This window comes from Protopterus annectens, chromosome 11.part0, assembly GCF_019279795.1.
Source record: "Protopterus annectens isolate FY-2018-M chromosome 11.part0, PAN1.0, whole genome shotgun sequence".
Taxonomy (NCBI): Eukaryota; Metazoa; Chordata; order Ceratodontiformes; family Protopteridae; genus Protopterus; species Protopterus annectens.
Window position 1 is genome coordinate 209,805,391 of NC_056745.1, and position 23,665 is coordinate 209,829,055.

At 45.7% G+C, this 23,665-nt stretch overlaps 1 protein-coding gene across 3 annotated transcripts in view; it reads right to left on the reverse strand.

Annotated features, from left to right (window-relative positions):
• AMDHD1 (amidohydrolase domain containing 1) overlaps positions 1-23,665 on the reverse strand; it is an 868,564-nt gene that overhangs the window by 260,717 nt on the left and 584,182 nt on the right. For all 3 annotated transcript variants that reach the window (XM_044087629.1, XM_044087628.1, XM_044087631.1), the window contains one exon: positions 8,286-8,410. In XM_044087629.1, the coding sequence (XP_043943564.1) occupies positions 8,286-8,410 (125 nt within the window). The remainder of the gene's footprint in view (positions 1-8,285; positions 8,411-23,665) is intronic.

The following is a 23,665-nucleotide window of genomic DNA, read 5'->3' on the forward strand; positions in this document are numbered from 1 at the left end:
CACAGTTTTGAATGAAGCCGGAGATGCAATGTCTGCAAGAAGAATGGTTTGTTAGCCTCTGTAGGAGGAGCAGAACATTTTTAATTATTTTATGACTTCCAGAACCTGTACCAGATCTGAGCAATGCTCGTGTGTATTACTGACACAGAGATGCCAAATCCTGGCAGTTTCTAGAAATGTGGGGTTGCATGGGAACCAAAAGTCAGATGACCAGAATATGTGATGTCATTCTGTACAAATTAATGTTTTAATATTAGGTGAGACAGAAGTCTCAGGACAGTCCGTTTCTTGGAACCTGATATGGAAGGGTCCTCATCTACTTCATCTTGCCTTGTTCTATTAAGTAGGAAGAGTAATTCTCTAGATCAGTCAGGAAATATATAGTGAGAACAGTTAAGTATTGCTTTTCTTAACTGTGTGCATCTTTCCAGCTGTGTTACTTTTAATATTTCCTGTGATTGAAACTCTGATGTTTACTGTAAATAGATATTTTGTATTTTTTTTATATTATTTATTATCAAATATATTTAAACTTCTCATTGTGGCTGTTCCTTTACAGAATGGATACTGAGTAGGTTTCTGAATTTCTTGCTGACTGCAGAGATCTGCTGTTTCATTCCTCTTCACAACATGAATAAGAAGTTATGTACTCACCATAACGTTCCATCTGAGTAGGTGGCTTCATTTGTCTGCAACCGATATCGGATCCGAGCCGGCAACTTGTTTCATAGCTAATGGATCCGAGCTCCTAGCTACTCCCCTCACCCATAATCCCCTGCCAACCCTCCATGACTTCAGATCAAGTTTGCCCCTCTATATGTACCCAAAAAGGGTATTCCAACTCACATAGATCCACTGAAGGCCAGGGGGAAGGAGGGGGGGGATGTGGTTGCAGACAAATGAAGCCACCTACTCAGATGGAACATTATGGTGAGTACATAACTTCTTAATCTGAAGTAGGGACTTCATTTGTCAGCAACCTGTGGGACAGAGTCCCCAGCTACCTGAATCTTGGGTGGCCATCATGGAAGGATATTGCGGAGCACCGCAGAACCAAAGGATGCTCTCCCTCTAGAAATCACGTCCAGTTTGCAGTGGTTAATAAAGGTATGAGATGAGGCCCAAGTGGCTGCCGAACAAGTATCATCCAATGGAACTCTAGATTTGAAGGCCGCAGAAGTAGAGATGGAACGAGTGGAATGTGCGCAAACTACTTCAGGTGCGGGTCTCCCAGAAGCTTGGTACGCTAACAGGATACATTGGGAAATCCAGCGTGACAGACAGATTTTTGATACTGCTTTCCCCAAATTAAATTTGGCAAAGGAAATGAACAACTGGTCGGATTGCTTGTGACCAGCTGTTCTATGAGTATAAAACGCAGCTGCCTATGAACATCTAATGAATGCAGCTTGTACTCCCCTTTATTCTGATATTTAGGAAAGAAGACCAGTAGATTTATGGATTGATTTATATTGGTTTCTGATGCTATTTTGGGAAGGAAGGAGGGATTAGTCCTGAGGTACACTCTGTCCGGATGAAAGATCAAGTAAGGAGGTTTCACAGAAAGAGCTTGAAGCTCCAAAACTCTTTTCGCTGAAGTAATGGCTACAAGGAATGCTGTTTTCCAGGACAAGTATTTGAGATCTACTGAAGCAGCAGGTTCAAAAGGGGATCAGTCAGGGCTTGAAGAACTAGTGAAAGATCCCAAGGTGGTACAGCTTCTTTTATAGGGGGTCTAAGCAAAAAGGTGCCTTTGAGAAAGGTTTTACAGAATATGGCCAACATCAAGGACCCTGTGTCATGTCCCACATGGTAATGGGAGATGGCAGCCAATTGCACTTTGACAGTTGAGCAACTAGCGCCTTCCTGAAAAAGTTCGGTTAGAAAGTCTAATATGGATGGAAGAGGAGCCGTAAAGGGATCTAGATTATGATGCTCCGCCCAGACGGAGAAACGTTTCCATTTACTGCGGTACACTTTCCTGGTGGAAGGCTTATGCCCTGCCACGAGGATGGCTTTAACTGGTGAAGAGATGCCGGGAGTCCTAACTAGGAGTGGAACTGGAGCAACCAAGCAGTCAGCTTCATATTGTCCAGATTTGGGGTCGGTAAGTCCGACGGATGGGAGATTAGATCCGGACTGGGATCCAGAATCCAAGGGGGATTCACTAGGTGAGACCACAGGTAAGGGAACCAAATTTGCCGAGGCCAGAATGGGGCAATGAGGATCATCCTGCTCCCCAACTGTGAGGCTTTCTGTAAGAGCTGCAGCATCAGGGGTAGAGGAGGATAGGCATAAAGTAGACCGGGTGGCCAAGTATGCACCAGAGCATCTCTTGGGGGTTCCCCTGGAGGGGAATCAGAGCGAAGAAATTGCCGCATTTGGTGTTTGAGGGAGAGGCAAAAAGATCGCAGCAGGGTTGCCCCCATATTGCGAATATCTGCTTCGCTACTAGTGGGTTGAGAGACCACTCATACGGGGTAAGAAGGGTGCGGCTGAGTTCGTCCGCTAGGATGTTGGCCCGCCCCGGAATGTGCATTGCAATCAGAAAGCGGTTGGTGGAAATCGCCCATTCCCACATTCTCATGGCTTTGCGGCATAGAGGGTAAGACCTGGTTCCCCCCTGTTTGTTGATGTACCAGACAACCTACATGTTGTCCGACTGAATTGCAATCGTTCCTACGGGGAGGAGATTCTGAAGTGCTTGCAACGCGTACAGCACCGCTCTCATCTGCAGAACGTTGATATGCAGGGAGGTCTCTGTATCGTTCCACGTCCCTTGGACGGTCCTGCCTGAATAATGACCCCCCCCCCACCCGAGGCGGGAGGCGTCCGTGGTCACCGTGGCGAGAGGGGGAGAGGTGCAGAAGGCTCGGCCCGTATGGAGGTCCAGAGCATGGAGCCACCACAATAGAGCCCTCCTGCAAGCCTTGCTGATAGCAATGGGGTGATGGAGAGGAAAAGACAGAAAGGACCATTATACTAGAAGGGTCCACTGCAGTACCCGCATGTTCAGATGGGCGCATGGAAGGAGCATTATCGCTGCCGCCATGGAGCCCAGCGCCCTCAGGACCAATTCTGCCGGTGGAGTCTCTGAATGGAGGATGGCCCGCACATGAAGTTGCAAATTCCGTAGTTGTTCCGACGTCAGGAAGGCTCGCAGATCTCTGGTGTCTATTCTGGCTCCTATGAATTCTATGACTTGTGTCGGGGCCAGAAAGGATTTGTCGGCATTGATGGTGATGCCTAACTGGGGGGCTAGGCGGAGAAAGAAATCTCTGGCTGAGCAAAGTAGATGCCTTGTTGGGGCGGTCAGGAGCCAGTCGTCCAGGTACGGAAAGACCTGTATTCTCTGGAGTCTCAGGTGGGCCGCAATCACTGCTAATACCTTGGTGAACACCCTGGGGGCTGTGGTGAGGCCAAAGGGAAGGACCCTGAACTGGTAGTGACTGGCTCCCAGCCGGAAGCGGAGGAAAATCCTGGATAGTCTGTCCATTAGAATGTGGTAGTATGCATCCTTGAGGTCTATAGAGCACATCCAATCATTCTCCTTTAGAAGGGGAAGAATAGATTGAAGAGTGACCATTAGGAATTTTTCCTTGGTTACCGACAGGTTCAAACGGGACAGGTCTAATATCGGTCTCAAGTCCCCCATCTTTTTTGGCACCAAAAAGAACCTGGAGTAGAACCCTAATCAGAGCTGGTCTTGGGGGACGGGCTGGATGGCTCTTTTTCTTAGCAGCTGCTGAATCTCTGCGGCTGCAGCCTCCCTCTGATCGGGTGGTACGTCAGGGAGGTTCTTGAATTTGCAGACATGAAGTAATGGGATTTTCTATCCTCTGGATATAATTCGAAGCACCCAGCGGTCTGTCGTGATGGACTCCCATGCCGCTAGGTGCTCCGAGAAGCACCCCCCCCCCCCGACTGCCTCCAGAGTGGAGCAGTCGGGCAACCCTTCAGGGCTGCTGTGTGGGCCGGTCAGAGAAAGGTTCTCTGGACCCAAAGTTCCTCGGAGCCCCTCTGCCCCTGGGGAGGCATCCTCCCTGTCCTCCTCTGCCACGGAAGGACTGGTTGTCTGGAGCGGGTTGGGAATGTTGCGATTTCCGGAACCACATCTTCTTCTGACCCTTTTGGTTCTTCGAAAAGTTCCGCTGGGGAGCAGAGAAGCGGACTCCGACGGAAGACAACGTCTTCCCGTCCTTCTCGCTCTGGACAAGTGTCTCACGAACAGTTTTGCCAAACAGGGCAGAACCATCGAAAGGGGGCGTTCACAAAGGACGCTTTAAAGGGCTCCGCAAAGTCACAATGACGGAGCCAGGCCTGACGTCTCATGACTAGGCCCGCTCCGCTAGCTCTAGCGGCTCCCTCGGTGGCGTGAGACAATAGCCGCATAGAGATATTTGAAATGGATCTCAGAGTGGCCATTTGAGTGGAGTACAACTGTTTGTCCTCCGCTGACATGGACTCAGGGGGGGGAGGCAGCGTATTCTTTGATAAGATCCCGCTGCATCCTGATGACATGTGCCATATAGTTCAGAGACCTTACCGAAAAGGTCGCTGAACTAAAAACTCGCTTCCCTAAGCGGTCCATCGAGCGGGACTCCTTGCTCGGTGGATGGACTGAGGGGCTCTCCTGAGCTAGTTCCCTCTTCGTGGCTGCCGCCGTCAACATGGCATCTATGGGGGGACCCTTGCTCCAGTGTGACCGGTCTGCGGGGGGGCTTAGTATCCTGTCCGGGCGTTTGGGGATTGGCTCCACGGTGTCGCCAGGTCCTTCCACGCCCTGGTGGTAATAAGGTCCACCAAGGGGTCGGCCGGAGGGGACACCCAAGAGGTAGACGGGCCTGCTTCGAATGCCTCCAGAAACACGGACTCGTCGGAGGAAGCCTTGGGGGCAGACCACCCACCTCTGATCCTCAGCATCTCCATGATGTCTCCAAAGGAGACATCCTCAGGGGGTGATCTTGGGGAGCCTTCCCCTTCATCCAAGTCCGTGTCCTCAGTTAAGGACTCGGGGGAGTCCACGTGCCTCCTCTTGCACTTGTGCTTGCGAGGCATTTCCTCGGGGGGGGGGGAGGGGCTGTCCGAGGAGGTCTCGCCAGCAACATCCTGTTCCAATGGAACAACCTGGGACATTGAAGCAGGCTGTCCCTGAGGCTGGGTGATGGAAGCCTGGCCCAGCAGAGAGGGAGTGCAGGGTGGAGCAGAGACAAGGGCCGGGGGTCCGGATGCTCTCGACAGAGCCCTCTCCACTACATCGAATGCGGAAGGGGAACCGCTCTCCCTGGGCTCCGAGAGCCATCTCCCACTCGGATCCGATGAAGGGATTGGAGCCGGCGCCGAGACCATCGGATCCGAAGGACCAGTGCGCTCCGACCTGGACGGAGCCGAAGGCACACTGAATCCCTCTGATCCGAAGCTCAGGCCACGGCTCAGAGAGGTCGGATCCGACAGACTCGAGGGCAGGGTCGGATCCGAAGTAACAAGTACTGTCGGCACTGACCCACCCCCGGCTCCGACGCTGCTCGGCTCCGAACGCTCTGAACCAGAGTAGCGGGTCGGAGAAGGAGCAATTGGAGCGAAAAAGGGTGTCGAGCTCCCCCCTCGAAGGGGGGGGGGCAAGAGCACTCCCATCTGCAGCTGGGCCTGGATGAATCTTCACATCATCCGGTCCAAGTCTGCATCTGACATGCTGAAAGTTGATCTCGACGAGGCCACCGAGGCCTGGAATGCCACCTCGATGACCTCGATGGAGATCGGGCCTCCTCCTCCTCGGGCCCTGGGGAGAAGCAAGGAGATTGAAGCCGAGGAGGAGGAGACCTAGAAGCAGTGGAGGGAGAAGCCCGCTTAGCTGGCGGGGCTGAAGCAGAGGCCTCGGCCCATCATTTGTGGTGCTTCTCCCTCTGTTTCTCCCTCCTAGCCTCCCTGTCCTCCGGTGCTTTAGCGAGAGTTTGAGTCCCGGCCAGAGGAAGGGGGGCAGGAGTGGCAATGACCACAGCCTGTGGTAGTGCCACGGAAGCAGCGGAGGCCAGAGCAGAGTCCGGGGGCAAAAGTCCCGCCAGGACCAGCTTCGACCTCCGCTCTTTCAGTGCCCTGGGGTTGAACGCTGCACAAATGGTACAGCCTGAGGTGAGGTGTTCAACCCCAAGGCACCGTACGCACCGAGTGTGGCCATCAGCCGGGGAGAGCTTATGGCCACACTCGGTACATTTAGAAAAAATGGCTTTTGGGGCCTCAGCCATACTGTGAAGAAAAAGGAGTGCTACACAAACACACAGGCCCCAAAAACACAAAAACACACACTCACTAACGACCAGCGAAGGGAGGGAAAATTATGTAAAAAAAAAATAAAAATTACAGGGAACCTGACTCTTGCACACTTTTTTTTTAAAATTAACTGAGAGAAAAGTTGACTCAAAAGACACTTAACTGACGATTTCGCTAGAGCTCAAAGGAATCCAGCCATCCACAAGTGTGGCAAACTAGATCTGAGGTCATGGAGGGTTGGCAGGGGATTATGGGTGAGGGGAGAAGCTAGGAGCTCGGATCCAACAAGTTGCCGGCTCGGATCCGATATCGGATCCAAGACCCACAGGTTGCTGACAAATGAAGTCCCTACTTCAGATCACCTTTTCTTTGTCATAAATCACCTATTCTTTGTCATAAATGGTGGTGAAAAAGGAGCCTGTTAAGTGATTGAGAAGTACATACAGTCAAGCTATGTACATTCAGATGCAAGTGGCAGACTGTTGTTGACCAGTGAGAGCTGCGAGTGCAAATCTGCTCTCCAACAGCAATTAGAATGGAATTAGACAGACCCTGTTTAATTATTACCTTCAAAGTCCAGGCTGATGATACATTAAGAACAAACACTGTGGTCCTAAAGTTACAGATGAAACAAGGAACCAAACAACCAGATAGGTTCCTTATCAATGGATGGAAAGTTACGGACAGTGGGTTAGCCTGTGACCTACCACTAGACACTATGTCTGACAATATTGCTCTCTTGTGCTTAATGCCCCCCCCCCCCTTTATTGCTTCATTCTTTCCAGCCATTCCAGTGCTCCATCCTTTTCCATGTCTGCTAACTCTTACTATATAGAATCAGACTCCCCTCCCAATGAGCTGGAGCCAGCAAGGATCTTAAGGTTATCTGGGGGGGGTCATGCTTGCAACTGTTTCTGGTGAGGGGATGGTGGTATGATGTACCCACATACCCCCCCCCCCCCGCAACTGTATAATTGCATCAGAAGTCTACTCCCCTGTATGGATCATGCCTCCCTCAGGAAGCACCTTAAACAAGCGTCTTCCCTCCAGGACCTCAGACACCCGATCTGCTAATCAAATCCAGGTCACCTGGGCTGTAGTTAGGGCTTTATCACTTTACTCCATGGCTCTGGCTTCTTGCTCTCTGTTGCGAGAAAGACAAGAAGCAAGTCCCTAGACAATGTGCTTCAATAGTAACGAGCAAAGTGTGTAATACGATCCCCTGCACCTGGATGATGAAGGTATGCCAGAGGGGATAATATAATCAGGATACAGTCATGAAAGGCCAATCTTTCCCCCTTCCCTCTGCTATGGGATGTGAGCATAACTTTTTCCCTGGGCTTTACCCGACTCATTTTTCACATAGGTAATGCCAGTGAACCGCTACAGCAGATTCTAACTCCATTTCAGAAATTCACCATAATTTCTGAAACAAAACAAAACAATTTAACAGCGTTTAGGTTAATGCAATGAACACAGCTGCAAAAACACTCACTGATTCAGAAACAACAAAACAGCGAGTGACTATGATACTAATAAAATATGGCGCTTAAGAAAACTGGTTTTAACATAAGCAATGAAACACAGTATGTGTCTAAATGACTGAGGAATGTTGGGCATTCAGCTGACTGCATCATTAGACCACTACTGACATCAACAAATATACAGTTTGTTGAACAGCCACCAAAGATTCAGGAGGCCATAACGCTGCTATGTTAGAAAAAGCCAACATCCTGCTGGCTGACACAGATTCTATCAAATCACCCTATTAAAATAACTAAAAAATTAACATAGTCTAGCAGCTTTTTTTTTTCTTTTCATTTTACACATTCAGAGTGAGGAGCATATTATATTCCCTAATATCCAAAAATAATTCTCTGATGCTTGCTTGTACACCATAACCATGAATTCTGCAGTACACCATAACCATGAATGCTGCAGTGCATGTCTCCATCTGTTACTACACAATTACAAACCAGAATGCAAGTATAGGGGCAATTAAGTATAAAACGAATTACCTTAGTATATATGCAGTAGTTGGTAGCAGTACACCACAACATTTTGCTGCTGCCATGGCAGCAATGCCTTCATCTGTAATTTCTTCAAGGTGGCTAATTGCAAGAGCTCCAAGTTCAGTTCCAAGCTGCGACGGAATACAAAGAAAAACCAAAAGGCAGGAAATTAACACTGACACTTCCATTTTCTATTAATAAAGTACACATCAGTGGTTCAGTGGTTTAAACCCTGGCAACTTACGAGTGATGATGGCGGGGTGTGTGGGGGGATCTCACTGCAAAAATTTTTTTACATTTAATATTCCTTAACTTCTGGATTTCAATACACCATAAATTGAGAACTGGTTACTCTACCACATGTTGGTAGAGCTCCAAAAACTATAACCAACAGTCACACTGTCCGTTGCTTGAACACACAAAGTACAGTGCTGAATATATTCACTAAACAGTAGACCTTTGAAGCAGAAGTTACAGTAGCAATAAGTCATAGAAAAAGAAGTTATGTACCTACCATAACGTTCCATGTTAGTTGTCTTTATCTCGCTTTCTTTCTTGCTGGTTGGGATCGGAGCCAATCCTCTGCTCCGACTTGGCCATCTTCTATAGCTCGAGAGCTGTTTACTGGCTCGAGGCTACCCCTTATCCCATGATGCCTAACGATAGCTACCCAGATCTCGTTTGAAATAGCTAACCCCAGACATAGCCAGAAAATCAACCTGTCCAAACAAACAGGTTGAGCATACCTGTCACTCTCTCTAAGTCAGTAGAGGAAACAAACCAGAGAACACTCAGCCAATGAAACCAGAACTCCTCTCGGTCCAATAGGACAGGGGGACGGAGGGTGGGACACAAGAAAGAAGGCGAGATGAAGACAACTAACATGGAACGTTATGGTAGGTACATAACTTCTTTATGTTAAGTTGTCTATCTCGCCTTCGTTCTTGCTGGTTGGGAGAGCATCCCTAGCACCTACAATCCTGGGCGGCTCATTGGAACAGACTCTTCAGAACAGTGTAACCAAAGTCAGCTCTGCTCCTGGAGACCATATCTAGCTTGTAATGAGAAATAAAGGTATGAGGATTTGCCCACGTAGCAGCTGTACAGATAGAATCCATGGGCAACCTACATTGGAAGGATATGGAGGTGGCCAAGGCCCAAGATAGGCAACTCTGTTTCTCAACTGATAAATGAAAGTAATAATGTGAGACAACCACCTAGATAAAGGTCAGGAAAGGAATAGTTGGTCCAACTTCCTTATTTCCTTAGTCCTGTGCAAGTAAAAACACAATTGGCTATGAACGTCCAATTGGTGTAATTTGTACTCTGCCTTGTTGGTGTGGTTAGGGAAAAACACAGGAAAGGTCTATAGATTGGTTTAAATTATTTTCTGAGCAGACGTTCAGAAGAAACTAAGGATTAGTCCTCAGAGCGACCCTGTCCTTATGAAAAACCAAGTATGGAGGACGAACACATAGTGCCTGAAGTTCAGAGACGCGTCTGGCTGAAGTAATAGCTACCAGAAAGAGTGTTTTCCAGGATAGAAACTTAATGGAGCAGGACGCTGCTGGTTCAAAGGGGGGGCAGAATTAAGAAGGTTCGTACCAAATTAAGGTCCCAAGGAGGAGGGGAATCTCTCACTGGAGGTCTAAGGAGAGTAGTCCCTCTTAAAAAGGCTTTACAGAGCTTATGAGACATAATGTTTTAATTAGACAACCCAACATGAAAGTTAGAAATGGCCGCCAATTGAACCCTGACTGTAGCAAAAGCGGACCCAGAATGAAAAAGTTGTGCTAGGAATTCCAAAATTTCGTGGACTGGGGCTGAAAAGGGATCTACGTTCCTAGCCTCTGCCCAACAAGAAAAACGTTTCCATTTGCTAGCATAAGTTTTTCTAGTTGTGGACTTGTGAGAGGAGACAATCTCGCATACGGCTGGGGAAATGCTGGGAAGCCTGGCTAAAGTTGGAAGTGGAGCAACCAAGCTGTGAGCTGGAGTGTTTGGAGGGATTGATGCAGCCCGCCTGACTGATGAATCAGTAGGTCTGGAATCGGATCCAGAGTCCAGGGCTGATCGAGATGGTAATGGTCCAGGAACGGAAACCATGTGTGTCAAGCCAGTAGGGGGCAATGAGGATCATTTTGCAGCCCAATGATATTGCTTTCTGTATGAGTTTTGGAAACGGGGGGGAAAGGCATAAAGAAGTCCCTAAGGCCAATCGTGGACTAGAGCATTTCTGGGTGAGTGACCTGGAAGCAGAAGGAGGGAGAAGTAGTTGCTGTTGAAGGGAGTAGCAAAAAGATCGCAGCAAGGCTGTCCCCATTTGCGGAAGATAAGATCCGCAACTACCTGATTCAGAGACCACTCGTGAGGCATGAGAATAGCTCTGTTGAGCCTGTCCGCTATGACGTTGGACCTCCCAGGGATGTGAGTCGCAATCAGAAATCGTTGGGAGGAAATCGCCCACTGCCACAGTCTGAGTGTTTCTCGACATAGGGGGGTAGGACCTGGTTCTGCCCTGCTTGTTGATGTATCACACCACTGACATGTTGTCCGTTTGAAATGCAATGGTCCCAGAAGGGAGAGAGTCCTGAAGAGCTTGCAACGCTAGGAGCATAGCTCTCATTTCTAGGACGTTTATAGGCAGATGGTACTCGTGAGGCTGCCAAGTGCCTTGGACTGTCCTGCCCTGATAATGCCCCTCCCACCCTATCAGGGAGGCGTCTGTGGTCACTGTGGCAACCGGAGGGGGCTGAATGAAGGGTCTGTCCTGAGTCAATAGTGGGGAGACCATCCGCCAGGAAAGGTGCCTTTTGCATGCTTCTGTAATCATGATCATGTGAGACATGGGCAGCTGTTGGAAAGACCACTGTGTGAACAGAAGCCACTGAAGGATCCTCATGTGAAAACGGGCCAGAGGGATTAGAGGAATTGCCGTTGCCATGGAACCCAGAGTTTGAAGGACGAACCTGACTTGGATTCTTTTGCTCTGCATTACAATTTGTACTTGCTGGAGAATTGCAGACACCCTTTCTGGCGGTAGCCTTGCGGACATGTTCCTAGTGTCTAAGTCTGCTCCTATATAGGTGATAGATTGACAGACCAACAAGGCAGATTTTTTGAAGTTTATTGTAATTCCTAGCTGAGAGCAGATTGTGATTGTGTAGTCCCTGGCTTGCATAAGTTGATGCCTGGTAGTAGCAGTGAGGAGCCAGTCATCTAGATATGGAAACACCTGGAATCCTAGATGTCTCAGGTGAGCCGTGACCACTGCCATCCATTTGGTGAACACCCTGGGGGCTGTGGTGAGACCAAATGGCAGAGCTCTGAACTGGTAATGACTGGCTCCCAGCCGGAAGCGAAGAAATCTCCTGGAGCGCCTGTCCATTTTGATATGGTAGTACGCATCCGGAAGATCTATGGAGCACATCCAATTGTCCTGACCCAGAAAGGGTAGAATGGACTGTAGCGTGACCATCCGAAACTTAGTTCTTTGAACAGACCTGTTTAGTCTGCTGAGATCCAGAATTGGTCTCCAGTCCCCTGTCTTTTTTGGTACCAAAAAGAACCTTGAGTAAGTTCTGGATCCGTGATGGTCTGCCGGGACTTCCTGGAGGACTCTTTCTAGCAGTTTTGAAACTTCTATGACTGCTTGGTCCCTCAGATTGGGTGGAACATCTGGAAGGGATTTCCTTGACGGTAAGGGGGGGGGGATGAGAGAAGGGAATTTTGTAACCTCCAGATATAATGGACCATACCCCATTTGTCTTGTGTTAAATTTTGCCAGGCTTTTGGGTACAGTGAAAGTTTTCCCCCCGACTGCCTCAAGAGGCGGGCAGTCGGGCAACCCTTCGGGGATGCTGAAAGGGCTGATCAGAGAAAGATTCGTTGTTGCCCTGCGTCTGCGGACCCCCTCTGCCACGACGGCGGCGTCTGTTGTTTCCTCCTCTGCCCCTGGAAGAAAAATCGCTGTTGTGTGTCAGGCGAGGCTCCCTGGGATTTTCGGAACTACATTTTACCACTCTTCTGACCTTTGGGGTATGGTCTGGAAGGAGTGGAAAAACTGACTCCCACGGCAGAGAGTCTTGCCTTCTTGCTCACACCTAGTCAAAGTGTCTTTCACCTGTGGTCCAAAAAGAAAGGAAACATCAAAGGGGGTGTTGGTGAAGGGTTCCGCAAAATTACACAGCCCCATCCATGCATGCCTCCTAAGGGCCACGCCCATACCTGCGGCTCTACACTCACCATTGGCTGCATATGAAATGACTACAGAATTAAGTGTCGCCAGCTGGGAAGCCACTTTAGCTTGAGCATCCTCAGCTGATGGATCTTAGAGATCCCTCTGAAGCCGGGTAAAATGGCATAAGTAGTTCAGTGACCTCATAGAAAAGGTTGCTGAAACAAACATTTGCTTCCTGTTATCTGTCCATGGTCCTAGACTCCTTGTTAGGAGGATGGACAGACAAAGAGGTTTCCGCCAACTCTTTTTTGGTGGCAGCTGCTACCACCATGGCATCAACAGGAACACCTTTGGTAAGGAATTGCTTATCATGGGGTGCTGTGATGAACTTGCCAGGTCTCCTCGGAGTTGGTTCCACTGTATCCGGAGCTGACCAAGCCTTTTGAGCCACCACTGACATAAGTGGATCGAAAGGCGGAGAAACCCAAAAGGTGGAAGGTCGGGAACTGAATGCATCCAGGAATACAGACTCATCCTCGGTAGGAGCTAGGGGATTCCAGTTCCCCCTCTGCTTAAGCAGTTCCAGGATGTCCGAAAAGGAAACATCTTCAGAGGGGCATCTCGGGGACCCTCCCGAATCATCTAAGTCTGTATCAGAAGTGACAGACTCAGGGGAGTCAATGTGCTTCCTCTTGCACTTCTTCTTACGAGGGGGCTCCTCTGAATGATCAGGGGAGGCCTCGTAAAAAGAGGAAACACCCAATGGGGTTCCCTGGAGCACCGGTTCCCCGCGCTTGGGGTCTGGAGGAGGAACAGAGGTTGGCACAGGCACTACAGGGGATGGAGCCAGTGGAGCCGATTGTGGAGCTGACTCAGTGGCCAGCACACTCCTCATGACATCGAAGGCGTCCCTGCCACGATGCAGAGAAGGCTCCGGTTCTGAGGAAATCGGAATCCTTCTCTGCACCGAGGGAGACGGCTCTGAGGTCGATGTAGGAGCCAAACTCACCAGTGCCGAAGGAGCCCCGGCACCCAGATCCATCGACGGATGGCACCATCGAGGGAATCTGAGCTGACAATGGAACTGAAGGAGATAGAGTTATCGGAGCCGACGGTTCCACTACTCGAACACCAAAAAACTCCGACTCCGAGCTCAATGGAGTCGGAGGAGGAACATCAATAGAAGTGGACGGAGCAGACACCTGTTGAGGAGAGCTGGACAACATCTTGGCAAGTGCCTGCGACTTTAGCAACCTACTGACCACTCTCTCCACATCGTGATCTGACAGCTTAGAGGATCGAGAGGAGTGAGAAGATCTGTGACTGCACTCACTCTGAAGCAGGGGAGACCGAGGAGCCGAATGTATTGATTCCAAAGAAAGGGACCTCAGCCTCTTGTGGCTCCGCGAAGGCGCCGAAGTTTCTGATGGAGCCAACGGGGAGATAGTCTTATTGGTTCCATCCGGAACCGAAGTAGCAGGTAAAGTCTGAACCAAAGATGGCTCCGAACTTGGAGCCGATGGCTTGGTAGATTTAGGGGATTTCACAGGCTGAGTCTTGGCTGATGAATCCTGGGGCTTTAAAAGACCCCTAAGAATAAGCTTATTCTTACGCTCCTGCAGAACTCTTGGACTAAATGCATGGCAGATAGAACAAGAGTACTGCAGGTGCACAGCGCCTAAACAATAGACGCAAGAAGTGTGCCCATCTGTCAGAGACATTTTCTGACAGCATGAGTCACACTTCTTGAACTCAAGACACTTTGGATTCTTTAGACATCCTGTAACAAGACATGCAACAATAGCCAACAAATCAAAATATAGTCTACAGAAAAAATACAGTATACTACAGACTAAAGTTTTTTTTTTTTTTAATAGGAAAGCCTCTAACTTAAACGGCTAGCCTATAAAGAGGTAGAAGGAAAGCCTCTAACCTAAACGGCTAACCTGACAAGAAAAGGATAGGGGGGGGGGGTCTCTCTAAATTAAACGAGTTCTACAAGGAAGGGAAGGGAGCTACAAATACACACTTAGCTAACACAACAAAAATAAGACTAAAAGTTAACAATAACCCCTAGGAAAAAGAATATTTCTAGTAAAAAGGTTCTATAAAGAAACTTTATATGAGCCTGAGTCAGAAAAACGACACCTCGCAGCTGAAGAGGCAAACGAGATCTGGGTAGCTATTGCTAGGCATCATGGGATAAGGGGTAGCCTCGAGCCAGTAAACAGCTCTCGAGCTATAGAAGATGGCAGAGTCAGAGCAGAGGACCGGCTCCGATCCCAACCAGCAAGAACGATGGCGAGATAGACAACTTAACATTTTGTGTTACTCAGCAATACAGCTGCATTAGATTCAGTTGGTTTCTCCCTAGCTGCACATTTTCCCTGAAGGGCCAAGGTTAGCCTTGCACTACTTTTAGAACGTGATTCTTCCAGGTTAGTTTATGACAGTGACAAACCTGACTATAGCAGTGCCTCATGGCAGATAAAGTACAATATCAAATTGTGATCAAAGTATTATGAGTTATTAAAAGTGACACTGATATTGTACTGCGAAAACTATTGGAACTATTTCTTAATTATCCACCTAATGATCAAGATAAATAAAATATATTAGAATCTGCTAATAAGACAAATTCCTCTACTAAATGGAAACTATTTACATGGAAATATATGTACAGATCTTTTCTAACTCCTTAAACCACAAGTAAATTTAGCAAGAAGAATATGTAAAAAAAAAGAAGTGGAAGCTGATTGGTCACATGTTTGTTGACTGCATTGCCTTAAAAATATACTGGGAGGACATTAATGTCTTTTTACAAGCTTTATTTTCAGATAATTTTACACCTCCTAAATCTATGATTTTATTTAATACACCAATACCTGAATGTATTAAGAAGAACAAATAACCTTTGACTTGGTCCACATTAGCTGTAGAAAGAAAAAGTACAAGAAATTGGAAATCTGACACTTCTCCCTCTTTCCAAGAATTTAATAATCTTCTTATAGAAGTTTGTCATTTGGAATTACTGACCATTATAGCAAAATCTAACAGGAATACATCTTCCTATAATATGTGGAATATGTTATGACTTATTATGGAAATAATTTGTCAATTCAGATAACTATTGATTTATACCAACATTGATGTATTATACATTTGTGAATGTCTTTGTAAATAGTTCAGTTTTGTTTAATATTGCTTTAAATTACTTCAGTTATAAATATTTGTGAATACTATATTATATTTGTTCTTTATTTGAAATTCAATAAAGCTGTTTAACAAAAAAAAATATGAGTTGTAATTCTGTACTATATACTCATCGTAACAATACCATGACGAACTACTAATAAACAGTAACAGGGATGGACACTGAGTATCATTACCACTATAGTGACCTCTCTTCTCTTGATAACCTACTCTTACAATCTGTTGATCACTCATTTAATCATCAACTTGCATGACGTACAAAAACTATTGTACTGCCTTACTGCAGGGAGGATCATTACAGCTCTAAATCCTATTATCTCTTGGACAGGATCGGACGCAGTGAACAGAAATCTAGACTGGTGGATACTAACCTCAAAAGCCTATCACTACATCTAGACTGTGCCTCTACTTTATAGTATTTAGAAAACGTGTGCACAAAGTTCAAGTTGCTGGTTTCTAAAATATCCAGAGCAGACACATTTTATGCTGTAGACATTAATGTAGCCCTAGTACAGTACATATTTACAGGACCTTGCAGTGTCCTGCTGTACCTGTCATAACAATGCAATATAACAGAACACTAATACAGAGTTTGATTAGTGAAAGACAGGCAAGTCTTCGTTTCATGAAAGGAACAAAAAGCTGATCAGATTTTCTAACAGCCTTGAGTCTTTCTGACAGAGTATCTCAGTAGTGTGTGAACATCCAAGACATGTAAAAGGAATTCTCTCCAATTTTCAGACTTTAAAGGGGGATACTGGCTGCTGAAATGACAGACACAGCAAACTTAAGAATAAAAGAAAAAAAATCAGGTTTGAAGTTAAATCACAGTTCTTGGAACACAGTGTAAGAAGGTTTACACATCAATATCTGAAATTATCCAGCTGGAAATAATGGCCATATTTATAAAAGGTAGTTAAAATTTGAGAGAATCTGCTGCTTCAAAAGGAGCCAAAGTGAACTCTTCTAATAGTTTCAAGGAGACGACACTAGCCTTTTTGGAGGTCTTAAATGAAACATCCTTTACACAACTATGAAGAGTCCCAGCTGCAAACCTGTAACAGGGACACTGTGCAAGCCAAGATAGCAGATGTGATTATTCAATAAGATAGGCTGAATTCAAACAGATTGCCAATGCAGTCTAGTAACCACGGACAGGACTGGTAAACTGGTTCAAGAATTTCCTTTTGCACAAACACAAATCATTTCCATTTCTGAATATAAGATCTTCCAAGTACGCGGTCACAACTTCACTGATGATACGAAGAACAAGAGAAAGTATAGCCTGGAATTAAAATCCTATTCTGCAAGTTGCAAAAGCTGACTTTAGGGTGGCGTAAAGAACATTGCCATGCTTTTGGGATAGCAATGCTGAGCATAGCAACAGTTTCAATAGTAGACAGGGGCTACTCTGAAGCAGAAGCAAAGGCCGTAGCTGGAACTGCACTTGGACAACAAGAAACCACTTTGCTCTGTCCAGCTTTGCCTTTTAATACAGCTCTATTGCTATAGAAGAATAAATCCCTGACTATGACTAAAACAGAGGAACACAGACATGATGCATTACCTTTTATTGGACCAACGTAGGTTTTGTAATTACTCAACCTTTTGAGCTATCATGGAGATAAGTTACTGATGTTAAATACAGTGCACAAATACAAACTTGTGCCTAGAAAGGGAAGTATATAATTTATTTCCCACTGGCTAAAAAAACAGAAATCTTGAAAAATGCTAGTGTGGAAAAAATGTAGCTTGGACTACAGAGACGAGCAGTGTGTGTGTGTGTGTGTGTGTGTGTGTGTGTGTTAGGGTGAGAGAGAGACTGAAACTGTAGAACAGGGTCATGACCTGCTATAAAATCAAAGTTTGGCAAGTTACATTTAAGTTAGTGTTTATTTAGCAGAAAAGATAACACTCAAGAGAGACTGCTCTGACATTTAATACGACAATAAATATCAAACCAAGAGAAATGTTAGGAGATTAGTTAATTCCAGAGAAGGAAAACAAGAAGTTACAATTTGTAAATTCTTAGTCTGTCTAAACAAGCAATCTTTGCGAGGCTGATGTGTTGGTTACCAGAAAGTATGAATTAAGTGATAATATCCAGTTCAAGATAAGAAAGGCAGGGACTACCAAGAGAATAAGATACAGGGTTAAGCAGTTGATGTATGCAGTTATACTACATAGGCTGTGGTTTTGGTAACTGATAGAAATGAGAGAAAGCGAGAAAAATGTCAGCTTAATGTTCTGAAGAATAACTTTATATAAACATACCTTACAGTTTTATGTTTTTACAACCCTCGGAACATTAAGGCCTTACAGACCGTCCAGTTTAAGGATACGACTGGTCTAACAAGAATGTTGCCTTATGAGAAACTAACTATTCGTCATGAATAAAATACAGAAGATAAAACATAGCCTCCAGTAATCTTAATGATTACAGTTAATATTCTGAAAGTAGACATCAGGTTGAATTCAGAGTAAATTTCTCATAAATCATGCATTCCAGAAAATAAAATGATGGACTATGACCCAGGTTTGATTAGTATTCCAAGCACCTGTTGGAGTTGGTGGGGGTGATGAGTGACGAGGCTATGTCTATCACCTTTTTCTAGTGCAGAGGAACAGGGATGACATGTTGCTGGGTACAGATTACTTCTTCTCTAGGCTCTGGAAGGACTGGAGTTTGGAAGAAGCCGGTGGGTTGAGAGTGTTGGCAGTCATAAGTACTTATGAGGCTATTGGTCTGTGATGACCTTAAGAAGCCTAGCCTTACATTCCAATGGTGTTTTTTGTAGACCTTATTTGTTGCATACTATAATTCAGAGATGGGCCAAACAAGGACATTTACACATTTCCCCTATGCATGAGGAACAGCATTGTTAAACTCTGCAAGAAACTTCAGTTATCCATCCCTTTGTCCAAATTACGTTTGAATACAGTAAGAGATGCACTTTGCTTTACGTGAAGTGGAGGATGGTTCCACAGTGGCAGTAATTTCTGTTAATATAAATATATACCTACCACATGTTACATTTATTCTGCAGGAGAGACAGAGATCCCTTGAGTGGGTACTTATGATATGGAACTTGCAAATGTGTAACAGGTCTGATAGAATAGGGTCTACTGCGTCTCAGTAGCTTGTATGATACTAAAAGAGGGACATAGCTTTGAGATGGTCTGCAGAGGTTTTACAATGTAGACCCTTGTTTAGGCAGGTACATACCAAAAGGGGCATTATACTCAATGATCAGTCTAATGAGTGCCAAGTACAGTGGTATGATTACATCTCTGGGTCTGGACACAATACCTTTAGACACAAGCTGTGTATTGAAAATGGACTTTCTTACAACAGTGAATATATGGTAATTAAAGGGCAGTTCATTGTCAACATAGGCTGCCAGATCCAATACTTCAATTTTCAGGGGTGTGTTGACACTGTGATAACACGAGAAGTCATTCTTGCCAAAGGGTACAATTATACACTTCTTGGCATTTAGTTTAACATTTAGACACGTGGGAAATCTGCCAACTCAAGGCCCTGGGAAGAGTCACTCCCATGATGACAACTCTTGGCTCACCAGCCAACTTAGATGAAGCTAGCACTCAATGACTTGGGGTCAAAATTTGTCAAACTAAACCTTCACAAGTTAACAGTGGTGGCTTCCCAAGTTCACTCATTTCCTGCCAGAGATCTATCATCCCTAGAGGATGACCCAACAACTGCAGCCCACAGAGGTTGAGCAGCTGAAAAAAATCATTAAAAATGTGCCTGCAGATAGGAGAAATTTGGGGGAACCATGTTACATCACAATACCTCATGAGTGCAACTTGCTCACTCTCACTACAAAAAAGATACCTTTTTCCAGTCAGTCAAAAATGGAACATTAGTTCCTTCTGGCACTTACGGCACGCTGGTTAAAGACAAGGGGACTCCAAATGCTTAGGGCCTAAGCAGTAAACGCACTCCCTGTGGGCATCAGATTGAAGAATCCTGTGCCCACAGGAAGTGCATTTTTTTTAAAACCAACTGGTTTATCAGACAAGATGTACACAAACCACACTCTCGAAAAAGAAAGAACAAAGTGGAAGAGAAAGTTAAGACAGAGATGAAACCAACAAAGAAGTACTCATGAATGAAGAGATTTTACCTAACAATTCTACAAGTAAAAATATAAATATTTTTTGTTTTCTCTATATCAGGGTAAGGTGGCTAGAAAAAAGAATAATGCCAATTTCAAAGTCTTTTAGCCCACTTGGCTTCACCCCCCCCCCACCCATAAAGTACAGTTGTGTACACTTACCATAAATGTAATGTTAGAGTGTATTTACTGTTGCAGTTATCACCGCTGGTCCAAATACCAGAGTCAATGTTTTTCTCCGTCGGCTGCTGTTGCTTGCTGGCTGACATCAGTGCTATAAAGGAAGGCAGCCGACATCATTACATAAGTCTTTCTTGCCCTAACCAGTCAGAGGCCCACGTAAATATGGTAAAGTGGTCCTGGTGGCTAAAAGCCACCGTTAGAAACTTATGTCTTCCTAAGGAAAGGGGATATAAGGGGGAAAGAGGGTGGGAAACCAAGACTGCAATTGTGAATACACTCGAACATCTATATTTATGGTAAGTGTACACAACTGTCTTATGCTCTTCGTGTTTCACTATTGCAGTCAACACCTGTGGGAGGATTTCCAAAGCTGAGGAGAGGAGTGGTAGGATTAGTAAGAGACCTAGGAATGGGTCAGCATGCCCTGCAGAACTGCAGAGGCAAACCCTGCCCTAGCCTTAGAAAACAGAGGTAGGTGGTAATGCTTGATAAAGGTATGGACAGAAGTCCAGGTGGCAGCTTCCAGGATGTCCCTGGTGGAAACTCCTCTGAGGAATGCTGTGGAAGTGGAGGCTGCCCTAGTGGAATGGGTTTGAATAAACTTTGTGTGTGTGGGGGGGGGGGGGGTCCCATGCAAACTGTAGCAGAAATGGATACAGTGGGATATCCATTTGGAAACAGTTTGGAAATGGGCTTCCCCTCTGCCCCTGAGGCAAAGCTGCCAAGTAATTTTCCTGAAGGGTTTAGTAGGCTCCAGATAGTATCTGAGCTGTCTGTGCACATCTAACGAGAGTCCAGAATTCTTTCTCCCTTGTTTTGAGGGTTAGGAAAGAAGGTGGGTATATGTACGGCCTGGATGAGAGTTACATTAGATGGTTTACCTTCAAAATGTCGAATGCCATAATGTCCAATGTTCATTTGGTGGGAAAAGAACATCTAAACTCAAAACATTGAATGATCAAAATGTCTAAAATAATTTAATTGAAAAAGCAATGAGATCACCTCTACTATTTGCAGTCCGATATTGCACTACAGTGCAGAAATGGGCAAATTCGATAATTTCGACATTGTGAGTTTAGACTAATTTTATTTCAACATTTTGAAAATTCAATATAGTGCATTCAACCAATTAATTTTCAACCATTTAGCATTCAATATTTTGAAGGTAAACCACATTAGATACCACCTTGGCCATAAAGGAGGGATTAGTCCTCAGGGAGACCCTGTCTGCATGGAAGATGATAAAGGGCTCAATGGCCATCAGTACCTAAAGTTCTGAAACCCTTCTGGCAGAGGTGATAGCTAGGAGAAAAGCAGTCTTTCAGGAGAGGTTATCTTAATTCTGCTGAAGCAGAAGGTTCGAAGGGTGGTAAAGTTAGTTTTTCCACAACATAATTCAGGTCCCAGGCTGGAGTGGGTGGCCTTCTGGGAGGTCCGATATTAGAAGCCCCTCTGAGGAATTGTTTAATCAAAGGATGGGAAAAAGTACAGTTGTGTACACTTGCCATAAATATAGATGTTCGAGTGTATTCACTGTTGCAATCACCACATTTGGGTTATCTGCTTGCAGTAGCCCTCAGTCGGCCTGATTAACAAAGTCTTGGGTCCTGCGTCAGTTGCTGTCCCTTCTTCCGTGACGTCAGGTCGTCGGGGGTATAAAAAATGCAGCTGACGCCATTACATCAGTTTTTCTTGCCCCAGATGTCAGGTGCCCCCCTAATGGGAAGCAATTAAATCTATAAATATACAAGGTTATACCTCCAATAAAAAAAGCAAATACACAAAAAAGCTTTTTAGCATAGTAAAGGAGAGTAGAAGTACAGCCAAAAGAAGTAAGGGGGCTGGAGGGAGGGAAACCAGGATTGCAACAGTGAATACACTCAAACATCTACATTTATGGTAAGTGTACACAACTGTACTATGTTCTTCGTGTGTCACTGTTGCAGTCATCACATTTGGGTAGATTCCCAAAGCTAAGGATGGGAGGAGGAATTTAGATAGCATTAGGACCAGCTATAAGGCCCTGCAAGACTGCAGTGGCAAAGCCAGCTCTGGATTTAGAGAAAATTGGCAGATGGTAATGCTTGGTGAAAGTTTGTACAGAACACCAGGTAGCAGCTTCTAGGATGTCCCTGGTAGGGACACCTCTGAGAAAGGCTGTAGAGGTAGATGCAGCCCTGGTTGAGTGGGGTCTGATCCCCTCTGGGATAGGTTTTCCATGGTGTTTGTAGCAGAAATGAATGCAATGGCCTATCCATTTCGAAATGGTTTGCTTTGAAATAGCCTTCCCATCTGCCCCTGCAGCAAATGCCACCAGCAGTTGTTCAGATTTCCTTTGAGGTTTAGTCCTGTCCAAGTAGAAACTAAGTTGTCTGTGCACATTTAAGGAGTGCAGTATCCATTCCCCTTTGTTCTGTGGAATAGGAAAGAAGGTTGGCAAAAGAATGGACTGATTAAGGGCCACACTGGATACCGCACCTTGGGCATGAAGGATTGGTCCAAAGGGACACCCTGTCCGCATGAAAGATGATGAAAGGCTCCACTGCTATAAGGGGCCTTAGTTCAGATACCCTTCTTGCTGAAGTGATTGCTAAAAGGAAAGCTGTTTGCCAAGAAAGGAATTTTAAGTCTACAGTAGCAGCTGGCTCAAAAAGAGGAAGAGTGAGTTTTTTCTCCAATACAAAGTTAAGGTCCCAGGCTGGAGTTGGAGCTCTCCTGGGTGGTCGTAAATTTTTGGCCTCTCTGAGGAACTGCTTGAGCAGTGGATGAGAACAGGGGAGGTTCTGTGTTATAATGAGCTGAAATGGCTGGTGTGTGAATTTTGATAGAGGAGAAAGACAGGCCCTTGTGAAGCATCTCAGTTACGTATTATAAAATCTGAGGTAAATTGGGCACTGCTGTGCTCATCCCTTGAGATTGGTTCCAGGCACAGAATCTTTTCTATTTTTCAGCATAAGATTTTCTAGTACTAAGCCTCCTTGCCTCTAAAATGATATCCATCACTGGTTTACTGAGAGATGGCAAAGGAGAGATTAGGTAATTAGCCAGGCTGCTAGGTTCAGTGTTTGAAGCTGAGGGTGCAGAATCTGATTTCTCCTGCTAAGACAATAGGGTGAGGCAGGTGCCATGGGGCCAACAGTGACACCCTGCACAAGAGGGGGTACCAGTGTTGGCGGGGTCAGTATGGTGCAATCAAAATCGTCCTTGGTTTGTCCTTTTTGATCTTTAGTAGTACTTTGGAGAGCGGAGGCAGAGGAGGAAAGACAAACTGATAGTTTTTTACAGCTGAAAGACAGAGCATCCACTTTCCAAGCTTGTTTGCGGGGAGTTCTTGTGCACAATTTGTCCAATTGATAGTTCTGGGGGGAGGCAAACAGGTCTATATCTGGGCTCCCCCATTTGCTTGTCAACCTGTTGAAATCCTTGGTCCCAGTTTCCACTCGTGTGGGTCCATGAGGCTTCTGCTTAGTTAGTCTGCCAGTGTATTTAGTTTTCCTGGCAGGAATTGAGCTTGTAGATGCACTTGGTAGCTCAGGGCTGTGTTCCACAATGCCATGGGTAGTCTGCAGAGGGGGGTAAGAATGTGTACCCCCCCCCCCCACTTGTTTATGTACCACATAACAGTGGTGTTGTCCGTTTTTACCATTAATTGTTTTGGAAGAATGTGG